The 22,113-nt window shown below is 44.2% G+C and overlaps 4 protein-coding genes across 5 annotated transcripts in view; 3 read left to right on the top strand and 1 right to left on the bottom strand.

Moving 5' to 3' along the window:
* The window catches only part of kcnip3b (Kv channel interacting protein 3b, calsenilin), a 24,164-nt gene extending 24,092 nt beyond the window's left edge, over nucleotides 1-72 (top strand). For both annotated transcript variants that reach the window (XM_072659695.1, XM_072659696.1), the window contains one exon: nucleotides 17-72. In XM_072659695.1, coding sequence (XP_072515796.1) covers nucleotides 17-64 — 48 coding nt within the window. In that variant the 3' untranslated portion in view covers nucleotides 65-72. The remainder of the gene's footprint in view (nucleotides 1-16) is intronic.
* A 3,639-nt stretch (nucleotides 73-3,711) lies between these two features.
* rassf2b (Ras association domain family member 2b) lies at nucleotides 3,712-10,841 on the top strand. Its single transcript, XM_072659693.1, has 10 exons — nucleotides 3,712-3,847; nucleotides 5,797-5,881; nucleotides 5,988-6,063; nucleotides 6,221-6,366; nucleotides 6,457-6,551; nucleotides 7,275-7,417; nucleotides 7,726-7,879; nucleotides 8,769-8,890; nucleotides 9,604-9,701; nucleotides 9,919-10,841. The coding sequence occupies exons 2-10, from the start codon at nucleotides 5,820-5,822 to the stop codon at nucleotides 9,983-9,985; spliced, it is 963 nt and encodes a 320-aa protein (XP_072515794.1). The 5' UTR covers nucleotides 3,712-3,847; nucleotides 5,797-5,819; the 3' UTR covers nucleotides 9,986-10,841.
* Nucleotides 10,842-11,536: 695 nt separating this feature from the next.
* sprn2 (shadow of prion protein 2) lies at nucleotides 11,537-15,183 on the top strand. The gene is made up of 2 exons (XM_072659697.1): nucleotides 11,537-11,799; nucleotides 13,377-15,183. The coding sequence occupies exon 2, from the start codon at nucleotides 13,390-13,392 to the stop codon at nucleotides 13,831-13,833; it is 444 nt and encodes a 147-aa protein (XP_072515798.1). The 5' UTR covers nucleotides 11,537-11,799; nucleotides 13,377-13,389; the 3' UTR covers nucleotides 13,834-15,183.
* A 348-nt stretch (nucleotides 15,184-15,531) lies between these two features.
* On the bottom strand, nucleotides 15,532-21,713 carry prnpb (prion protein b). The gene is made up of 2 exons (XM_072659692.1): nucleotides 21,611-21,713; nucleotides 15,532-19,193 (listed from the first exon to the last, which is right to left on the bottom strand). Exon 2 carries the CDS (start codon nucleotides 19,190-19,192, stop codon nucleotides 17,135-17,137), a length of 2,058 nt encoding a protein of 685 aa, XP_072515793.1. The 5' UTR covers nucleotide 19,193; nucleotides 21,611-21,713; the 3' UTR covers nucleotides 15,532-17,134.
* Between the last annotated feature and the right edge of the window lie 400 nt (nucleotides 21,714-22,113).

The raw sequence follows: 22,113 nt of genomic DNA, 5'->3' as shown, positions 1-22,113 counted from the left end.
TCTCTCTCTCTATCAGGATGAGAGTATAATGAGCTCCATGCAGCTGTTTGAGAACGTTATCTGAACCATGCTGGATCTTCATAGTGTTTCCCCTCCAGGAGGCGCTGTTAGAGACCCCAACCCAGCGATTCCCCCACTGCATGAGAAGCAGATGAATATTAAAGCGATAGTCTGTCCAAAAATGGCGTATGGTAATATTAAATATTAATATTCATATAAATATTAATATTATATGAATATTAAAATAATGACATATATATTTCTCCACCTCACCGCAAATGTAAACGATCCGTTTAGACAGGCTGGGTGTCTGAAGTTTGCTTCTTTAGTTTTACCTGATGCTAATGTAGCTAACAAGTAATGAATGCTTATGTACACCAGTTAGCCTCATGCATCCAGTGTGAGAAACCACATAAGCGAGGAATGGTTTGGTGAAAAATCCAGTGTACATAAAATACGTGTTTGTTCTCCAAATAACTGCAGTTTTGCACGGAGCTGCAAGCCTAATTTATACAAACTGATACTCTTAAGATCAGCTGTAGTTAAAGGCCGTTATCACACTCCCGCTTTATTAACGCTGAAGCGTGAACAGTAGCGTTAAACAGCTTCCAGACGTGTTGTAATCAGTGGCTGAAGTTACTGCTCCTATTGTTCCCACTCCACCCAGTTTAACCATGTCCAACGCCAGCTGAAAAACTCCGCCCTTCATGTGTCATTTTTAACCAGGCGACCAATAAAAGTAGAGTTAATCTGAAGGGGAGTGAACGCAGGGCTGAACAGTGGGACAGATTCACGTTTCAGCCACGTTTGGTTATGATTCTTGAGAAACAGCTTCTCAGCGCCCGAGTAGACCTCTCAGCGCTGGGTCAGACCTCTCAACCCCCGACTAGACACCTCAGCGTCAGGTCAGACCCCTCAGCGCCAGGTCAGACCTCTCATCCACCGACTAGACCTCTCAGTGCTGGGTTAGACCCCTCAGCGCCAGGTCAGACCTCTCAGTGCCCGACTAGACCCCTCAGTGCCAGGTCAGACCTCTTAACCCCCGACTAGACCCCTCAGTGCCAGGTCAGACCTCTCAACCCCCGAATAGACCCCTCAGTGCCAGGTCAGACCTCTCAGTGCCCGACTAGACCCCTCAGTGCCAGGTCAGACCTCTCAACCCCCGAATAGACCCCTCAGTGCCAGGTCAGACCTCTCAGTGCCCGACTAGACCCCTCAGTGCCAGGTCAGACCTCTTAACCCCCGACTAGACCCCTCAGTGCCAGGTCAGACCTCTCAACCCCCGAATAGACCCCTCAGTGCCAGGTCAGACCTCTTAACCCCCGACTAGACCCCTCAGTGCCAGGTCAGACCTCTCAACCCCCGACTAGACCCCTCAGTGCCAGGTCAGACCCCTCAGTGCCAGGTCAGACCTCTCAGCGCCAGGTCAGACCCCTCAGGATTAACCTGCTGGACGGATGTTTCCTCCTCCAGAATGAAGGTCAGTAAGTGCTGGTCTTCAGTCGGTCCAGTCGGAGTTGGGGTGATGTGGTGTTAGCATAAAGAGACGCTCGGCTCCTTCTCTGCTCTGCTCGACTCCGGTACGCTCCTCTGTCTGAGTGCTGTGCAGCGGTAAACAGCACGCTGAGGCAGATGTGCAGGGTCACACAGATGTTCTGACCTTTTGAGCGACGCACTTCGGCCAAAACGATCTAGTCTTTCGTCCGTGTTGGAGGGACTTCCAGACATGCTAACTGTCCTCCTGTTGGCTGTGCTGAAGCCCAGTGGAGATCTCTGAGGGAGGCGCTCTGAGGGAGGCGCTCTGAGGGAGGCGCTCTGTTGAGGCGCAGGCGGCAGGTCGTTAACGCGACTGTTCCGAGTCGGGCGTGGCGACGCAGTGACTGTTATAAAGGTCTATTAGCAAAGCTAACGAGCTTCAGGCCATGTTCACACAGAGTCAGAAACCACATCATCCAGCCTATCAGAGATCACTGAACACCTCCACGCGCTCAGAGGAGAGTGCGTGATGAGTTAGGCCTGCAGTTAGCATCGTGCTGGTTAGCAATATTAGCTTTGTTGCTCTGGTGCAAAACTAAAGAGATGATCTGTGTGCACTAAAATATTTTAGGAAAGAGCAAAATTGTGTAAAATTATAAGGCTAATGATTTAGGCCCTGTTACTGTAGCTAGCTAGCTTTCAGTACTTGTTAGCTACAGTGCTAAAGCTAAAGAAACGAACCGAACTGGCCGTGGCAGATAGACTATATTTGAGGCAGGCTGGAAAATGCTGCGTATTAGACTTTTCGCTGAACTATCGCTTTACAGAGATTAGGGAGTCGTTACGCCGTCAGCTGTTTGTACATATTTGTAAATACTGAGTTTAACTGGATGTTTGACATCGAATAAACAAGCCCTGCATGTTTGATTCAGCCCCTCAGCTGTACCGTGTTTTCTTCTCATATCTCTGAAATGATTCTGTTTTATATTTAGTTATATTTAAACAGCATTACTAATCAACAGTGTTAGAAATAAATAGAAATAATTAGAAATAAATGAATAAATAGTAAATATAATACACACCCAGTTAGCCTGTACTGAGCTTCTAATCACATTCAGTGCTTTGTGTCATATGACACTAATAATTAGCTGTAAATATAAATACAAATATAGTATGTAAATAAAATTAAAAAATAAAAATAGACATTTGCTTACTCTTGTCACCACTGCATGATCCTTGATTGTATGATTTAGTAATGTGGTAAATGTTACCCATATTTGTAGCTTATGGACAGATAATAATAACTAGACTAGTGCATTTCCTGAATGGTTTCAGTGGTTCCATTCACAGGCAGATAAAAGGCTGTTTAGATGGTGCTGCTAAGGTGGTTGCTATGGTATCCCAGATGATTGCTTTGCTGTTTATATTATTATTAATAATAATAATAATAATATAGTACATTTTATTTTTGATTTAAAATACATGACTATAAGTTAAACAATGTAAAGCTAAAACATAATTATTTAAAGTATTATTATTTTAAAAAATTGCAATACAGGATTCAATAGACTCAATACACTATTCTGCTAAATCTCCCCGACATTCTGGCAGGTGAGCCGAGTTTCGTACCACATATGTGAGAAGATGTGCTCAGTGGACTGCGACCCTCTAACCTCAGCTGTATGTATTTTGACCATGTACTGAATGTGGGCCCAGCTCCTTGAAACACGTGAGTGTGTGCACTCCTGTTACCACTAGATGGCAGCATTGTGACATTTTTGAACAGCATACTCTGGCCACTTTATCAGAAACCCCACTCTTGTAGATCTATCTTGGTGTTCAGTTGAAGGCTGTAGCTCATCTGTGGATGAACGGCGTGTGGTAGCCCCCTCTAGGCCTTCATCAGGGGTCAGTTTCTGAGTAGATGTGTTTGGGTGGTGGACCCACCCTCATCCTAGCAGTGAAGCATAGCAGTGAGAAGGTAGGTGTTTCTAATAAAGTGGCCAGCGGGTGTTAGTGTGTGTGTGTGTGTGTGTGTGTGAGATTGGGTGCTGCAATGTGTTTCCTGCTGTGTGTGTGTGTGTGTGTGTGTGTGTGTGTGTGTAGCTCAGTCGTGGCTGAGCTATCAGTGCATCTCTGCTGAGCACCACTGCTGCTGACAGGAAGTCCAAATGCAAGTGAAAAAATACCCTCCACTTCCTGTGTGAGCGCTTCTTAGGGAGGGGCCACGGGTTCCTTCAGTCTTTCAACACACTCACACACTCACACACGCGTTCTTCCTGACAGAACCACTCTTCAGTACTGGTTCTGGTTCTGCTGCACCTGTCGCCCACTGTTCTCCTCCATCAGGACCGAGCGTCCGGCTTAAACAGTAAGTCCTCTGCCTCATTCTCTGCTCCCCTCTGACCTCTCTCTGCACTCAGGGGAAACAGAACCTCACACTGATGTTCAGGGTAGGCTCTTTAAAAAGGGTGGTTCTTTAGAGGTTCTTCAGGGGTTCTTCAGTAAAAGTAACGACAGCAAAACCTCTGTTAGTGCCGTATCTGTACTGAGCTGTTCTTTACAGAAGCAGCTTCTGCTTTACAGAGAAGACACATTTAAACCCTCACTTGAGTGTTCATGGTTCTATCTAGAACCTTTGCTGAAGAACCCTTGAAGGATCATTTTAAGGGCAAACCTTTAAAAACTCTTTGTGGTGCTAAATAGAACCATTCTGAAAAATGTTCTTCATGAAGAACCCTTTAGAACCGACAAAGAACCAGTTAACATTGTAAAGGTTCTTTGAGGGTCCATGGTTCTGTATATAGAATAATTGCCTTTGTTGAAGAACCCTTAAAGAACCACTTTTCAGGGTGAACCTTAACTCTTAGTAAACGTGTGTTCTTTGACAAATAACAATAATGTGACCCTGGTTCTACATAGTAGAACCAATTTAAAAAAGGTTCTTTAATGCCCCAAATAGTACAGCCCTATTACCAGGTAAAGTATTCAAAGGATTCTTTAAGTTGTTCTGCTTAAATCTAGAACCATTGCCTGTATTACAGAACCTATTGTGCATTTTGAGCATGCAAAAAGCCATGTGTGTAGAACCTTTGCTAAATGAACCCATTAAGAACCTTTTTTAAGGGGGAACCTCTAAATACTATTTTACACTTCTAGCAAAAAAAGGGTTCTTGTTGTAACTAGAGTCTGATCCTTTTTGATCCTACATGGAACCACAAAGAACAGGCCTTCCATCATAAAGAACCCTTGAACCAGGCAAAGAACCATTCAAACATTCAAATGGTTCTATACAGAAGTGTTGCCTTTACTGAAGAACCCTTGAGGAACCCTGCTGTTTTGAGCGGAGGCCAGTGTTTCAGTAATGAGGTCCAGACTGCTCTGATATCTGCTGATTAGAGTGGAGGACACTTCAGTCCAGCTGCAGCCTGGATGTAAACGCTCAACTGCCGTCTTGTGGTGACCTCCCTCAGGCCTGTGTGTGTGTGTGTGTGTGTGTGTGTGTGTGTGTGTGTGTGTGTGTGTGTGAGAGAAAGAGAGAGAGAGAGAGAGAGAGAGAGAGAGAGAATATGTTGTTGGTTTTGGTTCATTCCCTGTGTGCCTGTGAATTTGGCCTGTAGCTGTTTTGGGATCATGAAGCAAATCATAAGACTCTGACTGACCTTCTCTTCTCCTTTCTTCTCCTTTCTTCTCTTCTCTTCTCCTTTCTTCTCCTTTCCTTTATTCTCCTTTCTTCTCTTCTCTTTTCTTCTCTTCTCTTCTCCTCTCTTCTCTTCTCCTCTCCTCTCTTCTCTTCTCTTCTCCTCTCTTCTCTTCTCTTCTCTTCTCTTCTCTTCTCTTCTCCTCTCCTCTCTTCTCTTCTCTTCTCCTCTCTTCTCTTCTCTTCTCTTCTCTTCTCTTCTCTTCTCTTCTCTTCTCTTCTCCTTTCTTCTCCTCTCTTCTCTTCTCTTCTCTTCTCTTCTCTTCTCCTTTCTTCTCCTTTCTTCTCTTCTCTTCTCCTTTCTTCTCCTTTCCTTTATTCTCCTTTCTTCTCTTTTCTTCTCTTCTCTTCTCTTCTCCTCTCTTCTCTTCTCCTCTCCTCTCTTCTCTTCTCTTCTCCTCTCTTCTCTTCTCTTCTCTTCTCTTCTCTTCTCCTCTCTTCTCTTCTCTTCTCTTCTCTTCTCTTCTCTTCTCTTCTCCTTTCTTCTCCTCTCTTCTCTTCTCTTCTCTTCTCTTCTCTTCTCCTTTCTTCTCCTCTCTTCTCTTGCCTTCGCCTCTTTTGTCTCCTCTCTTCTCTTCTCCTTTCTTCTCTTCTCTTCTCCTCTCCTCTATTCTTTTTAGCTCTTCAGAGGTTCCTGGTGTTGATGATGGCTGGGGAGCAGGTCTCAGAGCAGGTGCAGATTGGTGTAAACAAATTTATCAGCAAGTAAGTCTGAGCTCACATCTCCCCAACATACATGACGTTTCAGTGCAGCATGATGGAGGACGAGCTTCTGCTGCTCTGGTCTCAAAACCCTGTGGTTTCCTTTTAGGGGTGCTTTACTCTCTCACCTCAAAACCTACAACCTTTACTTCGAGGGACAGGCTCTGCAGCTGCGCCACCGAGAGGTCAGTCACACCCGTTTACCCGTTGACTAAGTCCCACTGACAGCCATACATGCCCATTCCCTAACAGTGCCTCCACCATGTTTAACAGATGATGCAGTATGCACCACTGTTCACACTGCCCAGTACGCCCACTGTAATTCTGTGTTCTGTGATGCAGGAGGAAGGAGAGCTGATCATCGAGGGCTTACTCAACATCTTCTGGGGACTGCGGCGACCAATTAGACTGCAGATGCAAGATGGCAAGGAGCCAATCAGACTTGGTCCTTCCCTCGTGGGGCGTGGCACAAACACAGCAGAGTCTGAGTATGCCCTGAGGTCTTCACTGATCCTCTGAATGCCGACCCCTAATACTGTGATTAAACCCACCGTGACCAATTTCATCCTCTTCTTTAGAAAACAGAAATCAAATCTTGCTCCACCCACCATTGAGGTCTCTGGACCTGTGGACCAATCAGAAGACAGCTGCAGTAATGCAGCAGGAGAGACAGGTGAGTGCTTACACTGACACAAGGGAACGAATCTGAACAGGTAAGCAGTCTAAACTGTATGAGAGCAGATACAGAAGTGGAGGGATTTTAGTGCTTAGGGTACAAGTGTGTACTTGAAGTGTACTTGGTTGTTAAACTGATGGATTTGCTTGGATGTTGGAGTGACTGATTTGATTGGATGTTGGAGTGACTGATTTGATTGGATGCAGAAGTGACTGATTTGATTGGATGTTGGAGTGACTGATTTGATTGGATGCAGAAGTTACTGATTTGATTGGATGTTAGAGTTAGACTGATTTGATTGGCTGTTGAACTGATGGATAGTATTGGCTGTTGGATTGACTGATTTGATTGGCTGTTGGAGTGACTGATTTGATTGGATGCAGAAGTGACTGAATTGATTGGATGCAGAAGTGACTGAATTGATTGGATGCAGAAGTGACTGAATTGTGATTGGATGTTGGAGTGACTGATTTGATTGGATGTTGGAGTGACTGATTTGATTGGCTGTTAAGGTGACTGATTTGATTGGATGTTAAGGTGACTGATTTGATTGGCTGTTAAGGTGACTGATTTGATTGGATGTTAAGGGGACTGATTTGATTGGATGTTGGAGTGACTGATTTGTTTTGATTGTTGGAGTGACTGATTTGATTGGCTGTTAAAATGATGGCTGTTGGGGCTATATATATATTTCATATGTTGTTGTGCATCATATCACAGGTGAGGAGGAGGAGTCTGCACACCTGCAGAGGACCCGTAGTGATGTGGGTGGGAGGAGACTTGGTGGGCGGCCAGCACTTGGTAACCTGCGGCGAATCAGGAGACACAGATGTTCGTTCAATGGCCACTACTATAACCACAAGGCATGTGATTTACAGTTACCGAGTTATCAAATATTACATAGCCCCCAGACCTTAAAGTGATAGTTTCCACAATTCTCACATCAAACCAAACACAGTCGGACGGTCTTCAGTAATCTCCTGTAGACTTGATTATGTGGTTTCTGACACTGTATGACTCTTATCTAGAACATGGGCAGCTATAGTAGCATCCTGAATCTCCTCTATAATGGTCTATATTTTTATAAATTACACTTAGCAGTCTGCATTTTAGGGTCCGTTTGAGTGTTTAAGATCTCATATTTACTGATTGTTCCGTTGTTCTTTCTCAGACGTCAGTTTTCACACCTGAGTACGGCTCCGTCACTAACGTCCGCATAAACAGCTCCATGACGACGGTGCAGGTACTGCGGGTTCTTCTGAACAAGTTTAAGATTGAGAACAGTCCGGAAGAGTTCAGCCTGTTCCTCCTGCACACCAGCGGAGGTGGGTTCTAGATCTGTGGATACAATAAGAGCTCTGCAGTCCTTTAATTTATTCATACTTAATCATAATCTAAAAAAGTTACTCTTTATGGACAAAAGTATTGGGACATTGCTCCTTCTGAAATCAAGGGTACTAAAAGAGCTGATCCTGCTTCTGTTGGAGGAACTGTCTCTACTGTCCAGAGAAGAAGACTTTCTACTAGATTTTGAAGGGGCATTGCTGTGAGGATTTGATTGCATTCAGTGATAAGAGCATTAGTGAGGTCAGGATGTTGGATGATGATGATCACGTCACCACCTCGTCATCCCCAACTCCCCTTAACTCATCCCAAAAGTGCTGGATGGAGCTCCACCACCATCATTCCAGAGAGCACAGTTCTTCCACTGCTCCACAGCTCCTCAATGCTGGGGGGCTTTATACCCCTCTAGCCCACGCCTGGCATTAGGCAGCATGGAGCCAATGAGGTCATGATGTTGATCTGCTCCAGAGAGTCCTATTCTATTGGCAGTACTTCTCTACAGGAACTAGACAAGCTGTGTCAGCAATGGGTGCAGTTTAAAGGAGCTGAATGCTTTCATTATAAGAAGTCTACTAATATTTTTAACATTGAATATAAAAGAGAGGTAAAGAGAGGTAAAGAGAGGTTGGTGTAGAAATGAATTCTGGGTGTTGGTGGTTTGTACACTCACACAGACGCTGTAAGAAGAGCAGTAGAGGAGAAATGTGTAATATGGGATCTGTAAAGAAATCATTTATAATGCAACATCTGCTTTATGATCCAAAGACAATTAAGCTGTAATTTCATTAAATATTAAAGACGCTGACTGTGCTGTTCTGTACTGACTGTGCTGTTCTATACTGAATGTGTGGTTCTGTGTGGTATGTTCAGAGCGTGTCCAGCTGAAACGAGGTGACCACCCTCTGGCTGTTCGGATTCTGCAGGGTCCATGTGAACAGGTCAGCAAAATCTTCCTGATGGAGCCGGACCAGGTGGAGGAGGTCACCTATGACGTAAGAAATTCTCACCTGTAGAGGCAGGGTTTTATAATGGTGATTATAGGGATTTAAATTATTATAGTGGCTATAGTGGTTATGGTGATTATAGTGATTAGATTGATTAAATTATTATGTTTATTACAGTGGTTATAGTAATTATAGTGATTTAAAAATTATAGTGATTGTAGTGTTTATGGTGATTATAGTAATTATAGTAATTTAACTGTTAATGTTATTATAGTGGTTATGGTGATTATAGTAATTGTAGTTATTATAGTGTTTATGGTGATTATAGTAATTATAGTAATTTAACTGTTATTGTGATTATAGTGGTTATGGTGATTATAGTAATTATAGTAATTTAACTGTTATTGTGATTATAGTGTTTATAGTAATTGTAGTTATTATAGTGTTTATGGTGATTATAGTAATTGTAGTTATTATAGTGATTATGGTGATTATAGTAATTGTAGTTATTATAGTGATTATAGCGATTGTGGTTATTATAGTTCTTTTAGTCATTGTGGTAATTATAGTTATTACAGTGATTGTCATGTTTTTTATTCCAGTTTCAGGAGTAGAGAATAGTCATTTGTTAATACTGATACATTAACTGCCCTGACTCATTTTTAGCAGATCAGCATCACAAACCACCAGCCACAGGAAACCAGGTCAAAGCAGACCAGTAGTGGTGTGTACTGAGCTCTGTGTGTGTGTGTGTGTTACAGGTGGCGCAGTACATTAAGCTGGAGATGCCTGTGCTGCAGAGTTTTATTAGTAAGCTGATGGAGGAGGAGCACAGAGAGATGGAAAAACTCAAACAGAGGTAAAACACTGCTGAACCTCACTGTGTTCTGAGCTGAGCTGAGCTGAGCTGGGTCCACACACCAGTTCCTCAACCGTATAACTACAGAACATGAGTTTCATATGAGAATAATTCTGATATGCAATATAGTAATAATATAGTACACACTGAATAAGGCCTAGTAGATACTCTGTAATTCATAGTGCATTCTGACGAACGGTGCCGTGTTTGTTTGCAGGTACAGTGATATGCGCTCTGGGATTCAGAAGCACATGCAGCGTCTGACTGATGAAGCTGTGTGTTAGAGCACTGGACTCTACTCCTCCTTTCAGTTCTGCCACAGTCTGTTTGTTGTAATGTCATTAAGGAGAGTCAAACATGCACACAGTTATCCCCCCTCACCCAAATGTAATCAACCACAACTATTTGCAATACCACTTTAAATTAAGTCTACCCTTATCAATGTTTACGAATAAATTTATTTAGTTTATTAATGCTTACTAATTAGCTTAATTAGTTATAGCACAAATAAAAAGAGCAACAGTGATCTTTTACAGTAACACATTCATCTCTCCTGTTGAAGCTCAGGTGTTTCTGCTTCCTGTTCCTCTTTGTCTTCTTTATCAGTCAGTGTTAAAGCTCTCAGCTTCAGCAGATCTTCCTCCATAGATTCCTACCATTAAACCCCATTTATACCATTATACCTCATTTCCTCCCAATCTGATCTCTGTCTGTTTATTAATGAGTTATTAACTCTTATAAACAGCAGAAAGGCTCTTACTGCAAAGTGTGAGACTCGTCAGCATACGTTAATGAGCTCCAAACCTGAAGATCAGCACTGCTGAAACTGTGAAGCAGCATCTCTCAGAGCTCAGACTGTGAGAATAGTCTCATCATATGTCAATGAGCTGATCAGATGATCATTAGTGAGTAATTAAAGCTCCTTTTGGGGTTCAGCTGTAGTCAGGTATTAACAGAGCTCTGCTGAAGCTGACAGCTAGAACACTGACTGATGGAGAACCCACCGTAAGATCAGGAACCAGCAACATCAAGAGTAAGAATGCTGGTTGTGTTGCTATAGTGTATATGTGAGTGTGTACAGTATGTTCTTGATGTATGATCACAGCACTTTTACTTGTTAATAAAATATTTTATTTTTTATCAATATTTCAGTGCACCTCATTCAGCTTAATTATGGTTGCAAAGCATTGCAAAACAAACATTTTTAGATGTTGACACATAACATCACCATAGCAACCATTTAGCAGCACCAAACAACCACCCTGGATAACATATCCACCACCTAGCAGCACCATAGCAACCACTTAGCAACTACCTTGCAACCTCATCATATCCCATAGCATGTTACAAATGGGATGCCATTGAAACTGCCTAGCAACTACCTAGCAGCTCCATCGCACCCATCTAGGAACCACTTAGCAACACAATAGCAACCACCTGTGATAACATAATAACCATTTAGCAGCATGATAGCATCTTTCTAGTCACCCTATAGCACTGCATAGCATTTAACACCTGGGATACCGAGTAACCACCTAGAAGCACCCTATTCATCATTAAACACCATTGCAATCACTTTGCAACATTATAGCACAATCTAGTAACCACTTAGAAACACCATAGCAACCACCTTGTTATACTAAGCATTTAGCAGCCACTTAACCACTTAAGCTGCTCAGTCGTTCTTTCCCACACACTACTGATCAACCACAGATCAATCATTTAGCAATTTCCTTTTTACATGTCATTACATAGTCAGCAGAACTGTGTTATATAACCACCCCTCCTATCAGCCACGTCTTCAGCACGTTGCCATAACAACAGAGACGTGCTAGAGTAGCAGGGAGGGATGTGAGGAGACGCCTGATATTACAAACATCCTCAGGAGCAGAAACGGGCCGCTTGTGCCAGGCAGTCGTTCTGCAACACGACTGTCATTGTTCTGGTGTGGCCCGAGCTGCCGGCCCGGGATTGGCTGCTGTGTGTTGACTGGCAGCTCTGGGGGCTGGTGAGTGACGGTGTGGAGTGGATTTACACTGGAAAGCCAGAGCCGCTCGTGACTGGAGGGAAGAAAGAAGCAGCATCAGAGCATCAACAGGTAGGACAAAGAGTGAATCTGAGAGCAGTCATGATTCTGTAATGATTCTTAAGCAGATGATTCAGTACAGATTGATTCTTTTCTTGAGCTGTTTTTAAATTTTAACTCATAATTGAGGTATTTGGTGTCCTGATCTTCCTCAGTTTGAAACATGAATTATAATAATTCTGATATATATATCTCATAATTATATCATCATATATATGGTCATTGTTGTGAAATGTGTCATTCTACTGAATAAAAAAGACACTATTTATTTTTAAAACTATTAATATAGCCTGAGAATTCTATTGTATGCTTGTTTAATTAAATATTACATAAATGATCATAATCTATTTAATAAAATGGTGCAGCAGAAGCATCCTGAAGCATTTTCACACTTCTGCTCAGCACACGGAAACAGATGGGCCACCATGGGGGGGGGGTCATAAACATGATCCACTTCATTTGGCTGCTATTCTGGAGGGCACTATGGCTGTTTACTGAGCAATAACTCCATTTAGATGCTTCCGACAAAGAATATTTGATAATGAATCCATTTGAGCTTCCAAATGATCCTACTGTATGCTCAGCTGAATGAAGATAAATAGGTAGAGCTGGTGTGTGTTGGACAAACAGAGCGTGCAGAGGCCTTTACTGGTCATTTGAGATCCATATCTGCTTAAGCAACCATATTACCCATTGTGAATGAGAGCTCTGGTCATCATTTGACCCCAGCAGAGTTCATTCTAGATGCAGTTAACACACGTCCAGAACGCACACTCGCTCGCTTTGTTGCCAGGCTGTCAGCGCTGCTCTATTGAAGTGCATTAGAGCGAGAAACGCCCCATGCCTCTCCCTCTCCACTGTAATTGTGTAATGTGGCTGATGAAGAGAGGAGTGTGGTGTTGTTCGGCCCGGCTGAGAGAGATTGGATCGCACAATGTGGGTGAATCTGCAGGTCTAGGCAGATTTTGAGGGTTTTAACGCTAAAGGGCCTATAGCGTATACAATAGATTGTACAATACAATCTATAGTCCATACAGTCTACATACAGTCCATGTAGACCATATACAGTCCATATAGTCCACATACAATCCATACAGTCCATATACAGTCCAAATACAGTCTATATAGTCCACATACAGGACGTTTGGATTTCAAAACACCACCGTTCATTCTCCTACATACAGTCCATATGCAATCCATATAGTCCACATACAGTCCACATACAGTCCATACAGTCCATACAGTCCACATACAGTACATATACTGGTCATACAGTCCATATACTGGCCATACAGTCCATATACAGTCTACATACAGTCCATACAGTCCATGTACAGTCTATACAGTCCATATACTGTCCATACAGAATGTACAGTCCATAAACAACATACAGTTCATCTTCCTATTCGGCCTACAGCTGCTTAGCCCCGCCCATTCACAGTGAAGTTATATGGGGTGTTTCAGCCTGGACAGCTTTCTCAACCTTGTACTTCTACTTACTGTCCACTTTATTAGACCACTTTATACTGTCCACACTTACCTTGTGCTTCCACTCACTGGTCTTCACTTACCTCTGTGTCTTCTTGCAGGAGAGATCAGGTCATGCTGGGCCGTCGGACACTGACCTTGGTGTGTGTGTGGATGTTGCTGGTGGCCTCTTTCTGCCCCTGGGCCTCTGGTAAGAGAGGGGGTGTGTTCCGGGGGCGGGGTAAAGGAGTAGGAATGGGCAGTAAAACCCCACCCACTCAGAACAAAGGCTCCTCCAAACAGGGGCTGAAGCTGGCCGGGGCGGCTGCTGCTGGGGCTATCGGCGGGGCGGCTATCGGCTACGGCCTTGGCTCTTTGGGCAGACCCAGGTACGGCCATGGTTACGGCTATGGCTACGATGATTCTTCTGAAGAGGACAGACGGTACTACCACCCTGATGGACCAGGCTACCATAACCGCTCTGACTGGAGGTACTACAAGGGTGGAGGCAGCTCAGGGCCCGCTCTGGACACTCTCCTAATGCTTGGAGTGGCACTCAGCGTCTTCATGTTAGGCTGAAACTGGCGGGAGGTGTGTTCTAACCTTCTCAATCATCTGAACGGAGCTGCAAAAAGCAAACTGTAATCATTTTTAAAGCTAATTATAAATTGGGGGAGGGTCAGGTGTGGCCTTATGGACTGTAAGGGTGAGGATGGCCGTGTTTTATATGATGACTTTCTGACGTGCTGGTTTATAATATATATTCAATGCTTAGGTGCTCAGATGGAGCAGTTCTTGGATACCGTGATTAAAGGAGCAGTTCAGAAAACTCACGTCATTAATCTCTGACCCCAGATTCAGTCGATCAGTTGAGTCATGTTCTGTATCTGACACATGAGCTTCTTTTATTTACAATAGGAGATGCTGGGCTAGCGTTGCTAACAAACACTGACTGTCACTAAACCCAAACAGAACCAGAACCACAGAGCTAAGGAACACTGGAGGACCCGGAACCACCTTCACCTCAGCGCAGTGTGTGTATCACTCCACCCACTGCGCTCCGGTCTGAGAGAGGAGCAGCTCTACAGAGCGGGACGTGATGAGGAGGAGGAGGATGGATCTATCCTGATATCATAAAGATTTTGGGGGCGTGTTTTTAGAGATGAGATTGGTGACAGTCTAAATCTAGGTTTTGTTAGCAACATTATCCTAGCATTTCCTTACGTCAGATACCGAACACGTCTCAGGTGATCGACTGACTCTGGGTTTAGATATCAGTCATGATCCTGAACTGCTCCTTTAATTTGCTGAAATGCTAAACCAGCATCGCCTCCATCCTTACTTAACAAGACAATGCAGTTCCAGTAACTCTGTTTTTAAGGTTTCTTTGCTGACTGGGGTTTAAACGAGTAACAGGGTTGAGATTTGAAGCATAACATCAGCAACTAGCATCTAGATCCGTCAGACAGACAGACAGACAAACAGACAGTCAGGTAGACAGATCCCCATATACACTGACTGCTACGGATCGCTTGGAGACATGGATCTGATGGAGATCGCAGCAGTCCGTGATCATGGTGGTTGAAGCTGGTTTGGGTGTTTTATGACTTCAGCGAGTCGGCTGAGAGCAGAGCTCCTGTTCTGAGAGTGTGAACAGGTGAATGTGGTGAGGGGTTATCTCTGCCGGGTTGGTTTTGTATAATTGCTATAATTTTATAATAGTGCTGTGCTTTAAAGGGCTGTTTTTAAAGTGTTTTCAGAGTTTTATTATTATTATTATTATATGTAAGATGTAAGAGTTCTGAGTTTGAGATGTGCTGATATGGTATAATGAAGTTAGTGTATCTGCTGATGGACGGTGTGTTAGAGTCGTTACGCTCCCCTGTGTTGCTCTGACTGAATAAACGCTCCTGAGAGCTCCTGTCCTGCTGTTTGCTGATGTCTCTGCATCATTAGTTCTTCATCTAATCACGGCCCTCTCTTTCTAAAGCACCTGGTTCCCTAGCAACGCTGCAAGCATCTCTAAAGGAGCCCGGTGATGTTGCTATGGTGACCGCCTTCATTTTGGTTGGATAACTTAACTTTTAACATAACTTTTACAAGCTACACGTGTCCGTGTTCGATCTCATCTAAGTTTACATTTAATAGATAATCTTAATAATCTCAATAAAACTTTTCAACAGTGCTGGTTGATTACATTACTGTGGATGAATAAACCACATCAACTGCTGTTAAACAATTCAATCATCCCCAAAAATCAGTCTCTTACCATTCAGCTTTTACACATGCTATTATTTATTTCCAAATAACAGAAACATTCAGTAAAGAGGCAAAAAGGTTCCAGTGTGTTATTAGTGCAAATCTGTTTCTGATTACTGGGAGAAGTACGCAGCCCATCTTAAAAAAAAAAAAAAAAAAAAGACAGCAGTTCTCTAATTCTTAATTTCATGCATAATATCACATAATATACGATGCAACACGGAGATTAATATGTACACATATCAGTGTGTTTATATTAAAGAGCAGAATATTTGATTAATATTAATCTTATCTGAGAAAAGAAGTAATCATGTATAAATATTATATTAAATAGAATATATATTAAATATATATTATTAAATAAATATATATTAAAGAGAATGAAAAACTAAACAAAAGCAGCTGTGGAATGTGTGTGTGTGTGTGTGTGTAAGTGTGTGTGAACAGAGAGTCCAGAAGTGAATCAGGTAAAATACCCAGTTTAAGATGTAACTAATTCATCAGTGTTTCCCCCACCTTTACACCTTTCACTGGTTCCACATGCGACCAGAACTGCTTCTTCTGTGGCTTCACTCAAATAACCATTCATAGCTCCTTCATTAGTGCACTTTAAGGGCGTTTTCACACTTTTCCTGAACACAAGTTTGCACAGAGGTCCTCTTCTGGGCTCGTTTGTGGGAGGGGCTTATCATCACTGGTTTGCTTTCACACAGAAGAATTCTATTCGAACCGTGGATCGCTTGCGCAATTTCGAATGTGACTTTTTTTGAGAGCAATTCTGAAACTTGTAGGACACCGTTCATGACTTTCGTTTGGATACTAACACTCACGCAGTGAAGAAAAGAGCTTTCTGGAGTCATGGCCTTTGACCGTGCCGGAACCGTCCGCTGTTTGTATCTGGCGAGAAGTCGAATAGCTTCTTCACCTGCAGCGAACCCCGGGTCACAGATTTCATCAGGATCCTAGATCAGAACGCTCTAGTGTGAAAACGTCCGAAGAGTGACGTAATGCCTTCTTTAAAGCGCTGATCCAGTAAACACAGTGATGAGCCTGGATATCTAATGAGCGATGGGTCAGACGTGTGGGAAACACTGTACAGATATATCTTCCTTGAGTACAGATGTACATAAGAATTGCACTTGTGATCGGGTCCAAGTTTCTCAACCCAGCTCTCAGGGCAAAGCAGATGATCTGCAGTTTTACTCAGAACAGTCAGGGGGGCTACAGTGTGGAGAGGAGGCTGTTTGGGGTGATTGTCTGGAAACTGAGGCAGAAGTCAAGTGAAGCAGAGAAACACTATATGTCCAAAAGTTTGTGGACACCCCTCCTAATAAATGCATCCAGCTACCTACTTTAATACACGTTGTCCCAATACTTTTGTCCATATAGTGTAACCTTGACGGTTAGAGATCTACAATATTCTACAACAAAGATGACCCTGATGTTGATGATGATGGCACCCATAATACAGAAGAAGACGGCAGGTAGCGACTTCACTTCCCTAACGTCTAAGACAGGGGATGAGAAAAACGAGGACCATCAGATGAGCCAGGCCCTGAAGAACGGTTTGAGGAAAAAGATGAAACACTCTGAGTGTGTTTGCAGGGTAGTGTCCTTGCTCTCACAGCAGCAGGAGGGCACTGCTGAGGGCCACAATGACAGTAGTGGGCAGTAGTTGTGGGCCTGAGGAAGGCGATTCCTTTTGGACTCTGTGGTCACCCTGTTCGAGTTTCTCTGCGGTCTGCTTCTGCAGGAAGCTCTCAGAGAATACCATGTACAACTGCAAACACTTACGAACTTTCATTTGCTGGATGAGTGCAGGGTACCCAATCTCTGTGATGCTCACCGTGTCCGCATCACTCTCCTGGAGTCCAGCAGGCACTAGGACTTCTGACTTTGTACCGTTGTCCTCAGGGCCAACTGTCTGAGCGTTGTTAACGGCACTGTCTGCGGCGTCTGCTTTCTCAAGAGTGCCGTTAGCAAGAGCAGGAGATCCAGAGATGGATTCGTCTCTCTGGACGTTGCTAATGCCACTGTCTGCAGGGCCAGGGCTCTCAGGGGTGCCTGTATCCAGAGCAGGAGATCTACCGATCTCTGTGTCTAGGGTCTTCTTGCTGACCTTCGTGTCCTGATCTCGTAACAGGTCGGTTCTGTTCATGCAAGTGTCCATGTATTTCTCATAGCTCTGCACCTCAGGTGGTGGCTTGAAGATGTAATCTCGACCATAATCGTTTTGGTCAGTAGATTTGGTGCCGTAGCGACGGTACATGTAGTGGTTGTAGTAATGCTCCTCTTGTGGACTGCTAAAGCTAAAATGGGGTCTCGGAAAGCGTCCCAGGCCATAACCCACTGCCATCCCTGCGACTGCTCCAACTCCAGCTGCCACCATTGCCTTTTTCACAAAACCCTTAGACTTCACTGAGGGATTGTAACCCATGTTGTGTACCGAACGTGAAAAAGGGGAACCACCAATTCCGTGACCCATACCTCCAAATCCACCTCCATAGCGAGGACTAAGGATCTTGTTATTGGGATTCCAGTTGGGATAAGCCCCTCCTACTGATGGGTAACCACCTGGGTATCCTCCTGGCTGACCTCCTGTTCTCACTGGGTAGCCACCAGCTGCTGGGTAGCCTCCCCCTACAGGGTAGTGGTTAGGATATCCTCCTGGGTTTACACCACCTCTTGCAGGGAACTGCCCTCCGGCTGGGTAACCCCCACCCGCAGGGTACTGGTTGGGATATCCCCCTGGATTTACACCTCCAGGGTTGGAACCCCCTCGTCCTGGATACTGGCCTCCAGATGGGTAACTCCCACCTGCAGGGTACTGGTTGGGATACCCTCCAGGACTACTGCCTCCTGCTGCTGGATTCTGACCTCCAGATGGATAGCTTCCACCTGCAGGGTAGCTACCACCAGCAGGGTACTGATTGGGATAACCTCCAGGGCTTGAGCCTCCACGTCCTGGATACTGGCCTCCAGCTGGATAACTCCCACCAGCAGGGTACTGGTTGGGATACCCTCCAGGACTACTGCCTCCTGCTGCTGGATTCTGACCTCCAGATGGATAACTTTCACCTGCAGGGTAGCTACCCCCAGCAGGGTACTGGTTGGGATAACCTCCAGGGCTTGAGCCTCCACGTCCTGGATACTGGCCTCCAGCTGGATAACTCCCACCAGCAGGGTACTGGTTGGGATACCCTCCAGGACTACTGCCTCCTGCTGCTGGATTCTGACCTCCAGATGGATAACTTCCACCTGCAGGGTAGCTACCCCCAGCAGGGTACTGGTTGGGATAACCTCCAGGGCTTGAGCCTCCCCGTCCTGGATACTGGCCTCCAGCTGGATAACTCCCACCGGCAGGGTACTGATTAGGATATCCCCCTGGGTTTCTGCCAACAGGGACATTCATGGTGGGTTGCCTGGGGTAGCTGCCCTTCGTGCTGGTTCCCTTAACTGGCTTGTAGGATGACGTAGAAGTTTTGCTTGCACTGGATGAAGATGTTCCTTTGCTGGAGGATGAAGATGTTCCTTTGCTGGAGGATGAAGATGTTCCTTTACTGGAGGATGAAGATGTTCCTTTGCTGGAGGATGATTTTCCACCCCTGCCTTCTGATGTGTCGTGCAGAGCTGCCATGACAGCCAGACACAGCAATGTGAAACGGCACAGCTGCCTCATCCTGTAATTAGAGATGGACACTTTGTGTTAGGGCACAGTCAGGAAACACGCTTCCTTTGACACCTTCAGTTCTGATTTGGGCCACTTTTCACATCTGGTACTGAAATCTGACCACAGACCAATCCAACTCAATCTTCATCACTACAGGAACAGACGTCTCAGCAAAAAGTCTGTTACTATGAGGATAGTGGATCTCATCCATGCCAATACGCCATCTACGGTTCCTCTAAACTGTTCACTGCCTCCCAAAGCAGGACGGTTCTGATGAGACGCCGCGGTTTACAGGAAGATCATTTTTTGAAAGGAAAATTGAATCTGATCTGATCTGATCTCACCGGAGGCGCCTTCTAATGACAAGCGTAAACAGAACCCGGTCGGAGTAGAACCCAGTCCAGATTCAGTCCGGATACAAAGGGTATGTTGATGCCGGGAGTAAACCGTCTCTATGGTTACACTTCTCACCCTTTGTTTAGTCAACACACTCAGAGGAAAGCACTGGGTCCCCAGCTCCTCCTCACCAGCTAACAGACCTGTACCAACCAACATCGCTTAAGACTGATGAGGGGAGAGAGCGCCATCTACCCACCTGGAGAGAACATGGCCAGTTGTGCTCTCTCTGACTACGACTACTGGTGGCAAAGTGGCATGGCTCGGGATTCAAACCCGCGGCCCCCTGCAGTAGCCAGAGCAGGCTGAAAAATCCTGCATATATTATTATTATGATGTTATTATGTTGTGGTTTGATCAGTTTTAGCTATAACGTTGGGAGGAGCAGTGGTGGAAAGATTTGTATTATGTTGAATTGTCTAAGATCAAAGTCTCAACCCTAGAAAATGTTGCTTGTGAAGTTCTTGGTTATCCTCCTCTCTCATCAGCCAATAATTCCTTAAGTCAGAATTATCCATGAAGACTGAGGAAACAGGTAATGACCTCAAGTCCTTCTGGGCATAAAAACATCAGGTTTTCCCAAGAAAGGACTTCAGGCTAGAGCTTTAGCTGTAGCTCTCAGGAGCACGAGGCCTCTCGTCTTCTATTGCTGCAGATGAATTAACTTTCTGTAGCCACCTGGTGGCAGGAGTACTGAACTACACCTGAATTCATCAGTGTAAACATTTCAACGGTTACTGTCAGATTTGATCAGTGATTTATCAGTTTTTAATACTTAATTATTTTTTGTGGTAAGATGTTATAAATTACATGCATTTTATTAATGACAATTTATTAACTTTATTAACAATACTGTATTCACTTTGATCATGCTAAAAAAAACGTATTTACTACAATAAATATAACCTATTATATTTAATACACACAAGTGAGAAGTAATTTACTTAATTAATCTTCAAATAACTGATGTGAACATTCATTTTTAATAATAAACATATATATATATATATATATATAAACAAATTATTTAACTTTACCAATGACAACATATTCACTTTATTCATTCTCAGATTGACAAAAGTATTGGGACATTTGCTCATTAATTGTTTCTTCTGAAATCAAGGATATTAAAAAGAGCTGATCCTGCTTTTGTTGGGAATAAAAATTTAGGAGGAGCATTGCAGTGAAGATTTGATTGTACTTAGCGACAGGAGTGTTTGTGAGATCAGGATGCTGGATGATGATCACCATCCCACCTCATCTTCCCCAACTCATCCCAAAAGTACTGGATGGAGCTCCTCCACCATCATTCCAGAGAACACAGTTCCTCCACTGCTCCACAGCTCCTCAATGCTGGGGGGCTTTATACCCCTCTAGCCCACACCTGGCATTAGGCAGCATGGAGCCAATAGGGTCATGATGATCTGCTTCTTCTAGCTATCTGGGTGCAGCTTTAAGTAGCTGAATGCTTTCATTAGAAGGGGTGTCCACATAAATGTGGACATGCTGTACATATTCACTAAATCCACACTAAAAATACTAATTCATACTAAAATACTTTGAATAAAAGTTTGCAAAGCAAAATATTATTAGTAAAGTTTTAGACCAACTTCAGAGCCTCAGAACCACTTTCTGACCGGTTCCACTGATTCCATCACACCTACTGCCCAGACACACAGCTCTACATCACTATGCTCTCTATTAGCTCATCATCTCAAGTGTTTATTCGACTTAATCAAACCAGTTAAACTGACCGGTCCAGCAGGGGTGGGGCTGAGCCCTGATCTACAGTGTAGCTCCAGAGCAGCATCAGGACCCTCGGCAGCGTCTGGCCACGCCCTGCTCAGATTTACAGCCCCACTCATCCCCACAATAACCTGAGAACACACCCATAGACTCCAGCATGCTGAAAAACAGGAGACCCAGCACTGTGCTGTCACCATCACATCTCACACCATCATCCACTGCCCTGAGCTTGGCTTTAGCAGAGTCTGCTGGTTCTAGATAACCTGTAATACCCTGCTTTCTTACCTCGCGGTGAGGGTTCCTCCAGACAGCGGCGGAACCGGGTCTCAGGCGGGTTCCTCAGCTGCTCCTGGCTGAAACTGCGTGCTGTGTTTCTGTTAGAGGCGGGGTTTCCTTCCCCAGGCGAGGAGGGGCTCAGTGGCTGTGTTCCAAACCTCGTCCTCCCTCGTTTGCTGCTTCACTCTGTGGCGCATTTTTGGGTCATAGTGCCTACCATTTTCACACAGTAAATAACACTGATCCAGTGTCTCCTCTTAAGGGTGGATCTATAGGGCAGTGAGTGAACAGTCAGGTCTTGAAGGTGATAAAAAAAAAAAAATGGACAAGCATAAGAATCTGAGACACTTTGACAAGAACCAAACTGTGATGTTCTAGATAATGATTGGGTCAGAACATCTCCAGAACATCAGCAAGCAGGTCTTGTGGGGTGTTTCCGGTACGCAGTGGTCAGTACCTACCAAACGTGCTCCAAGGAGAAAGGACAACCAGTGAACCGGTGACAGGGTCAT

The sequence above is a fragment of the Salminus brasiliensis genome, chromosome 16 (genome assembly GCF_030463535.1).
Source record: "Salminus brasiliensis chromosome 16, fSalBra1.hap2, whole genome shotgun sequence".
In the NCBI taxonomy this organism is placed as follows: domain Eukaryota; kingdom Metazoa; phylum Chordata; class Actinopteri; order Characiformes; family Bryconidae; genus Salminus; species Salminus brasiliensis.
This window is presented reverse-complemented; position numbering and strand designations above follow the sequence as displayed.

Bases quoted from the DNA above. Each gene is read 5' to 3' on its own strand.
- prnpb (XM_072659692.1), bottom strand. From the start codon at position 19,192: ATGAGGCAGCTGTGCCGTTTCACATTGCTGTGTCTGGCTGTCATGGCA.
- rassf2b (XM_072659693.1), top strand. From the start codon at position 5,820: ATGATGGCTGGGGAGCAGGTCTCAGAGCAGGTGCAGATTGGTGTAAAC. The intron at 6,367-6,456 runs GTATGCCCTGAG...CCTCTTCTTTAG, and splicing joins ACAAACACAGCAGAGTCTGA to AAAACAGAAATCAAATCTTG. The intron at 7,880-8,768 runs GTGGGTTCTAGA...TGGTATGTTCAG, and splicing joins CCTCCTGCACACCAGCGGAG to AGCGTGTCCAGCTGAAACGA.
- sprn2 (XM_072659697.1), top strand. From the start codon at position 13,390: ATGCTGGGCCGTCGGACACTGACCTTGGTGTGTGTGTGGATGTTGCTG.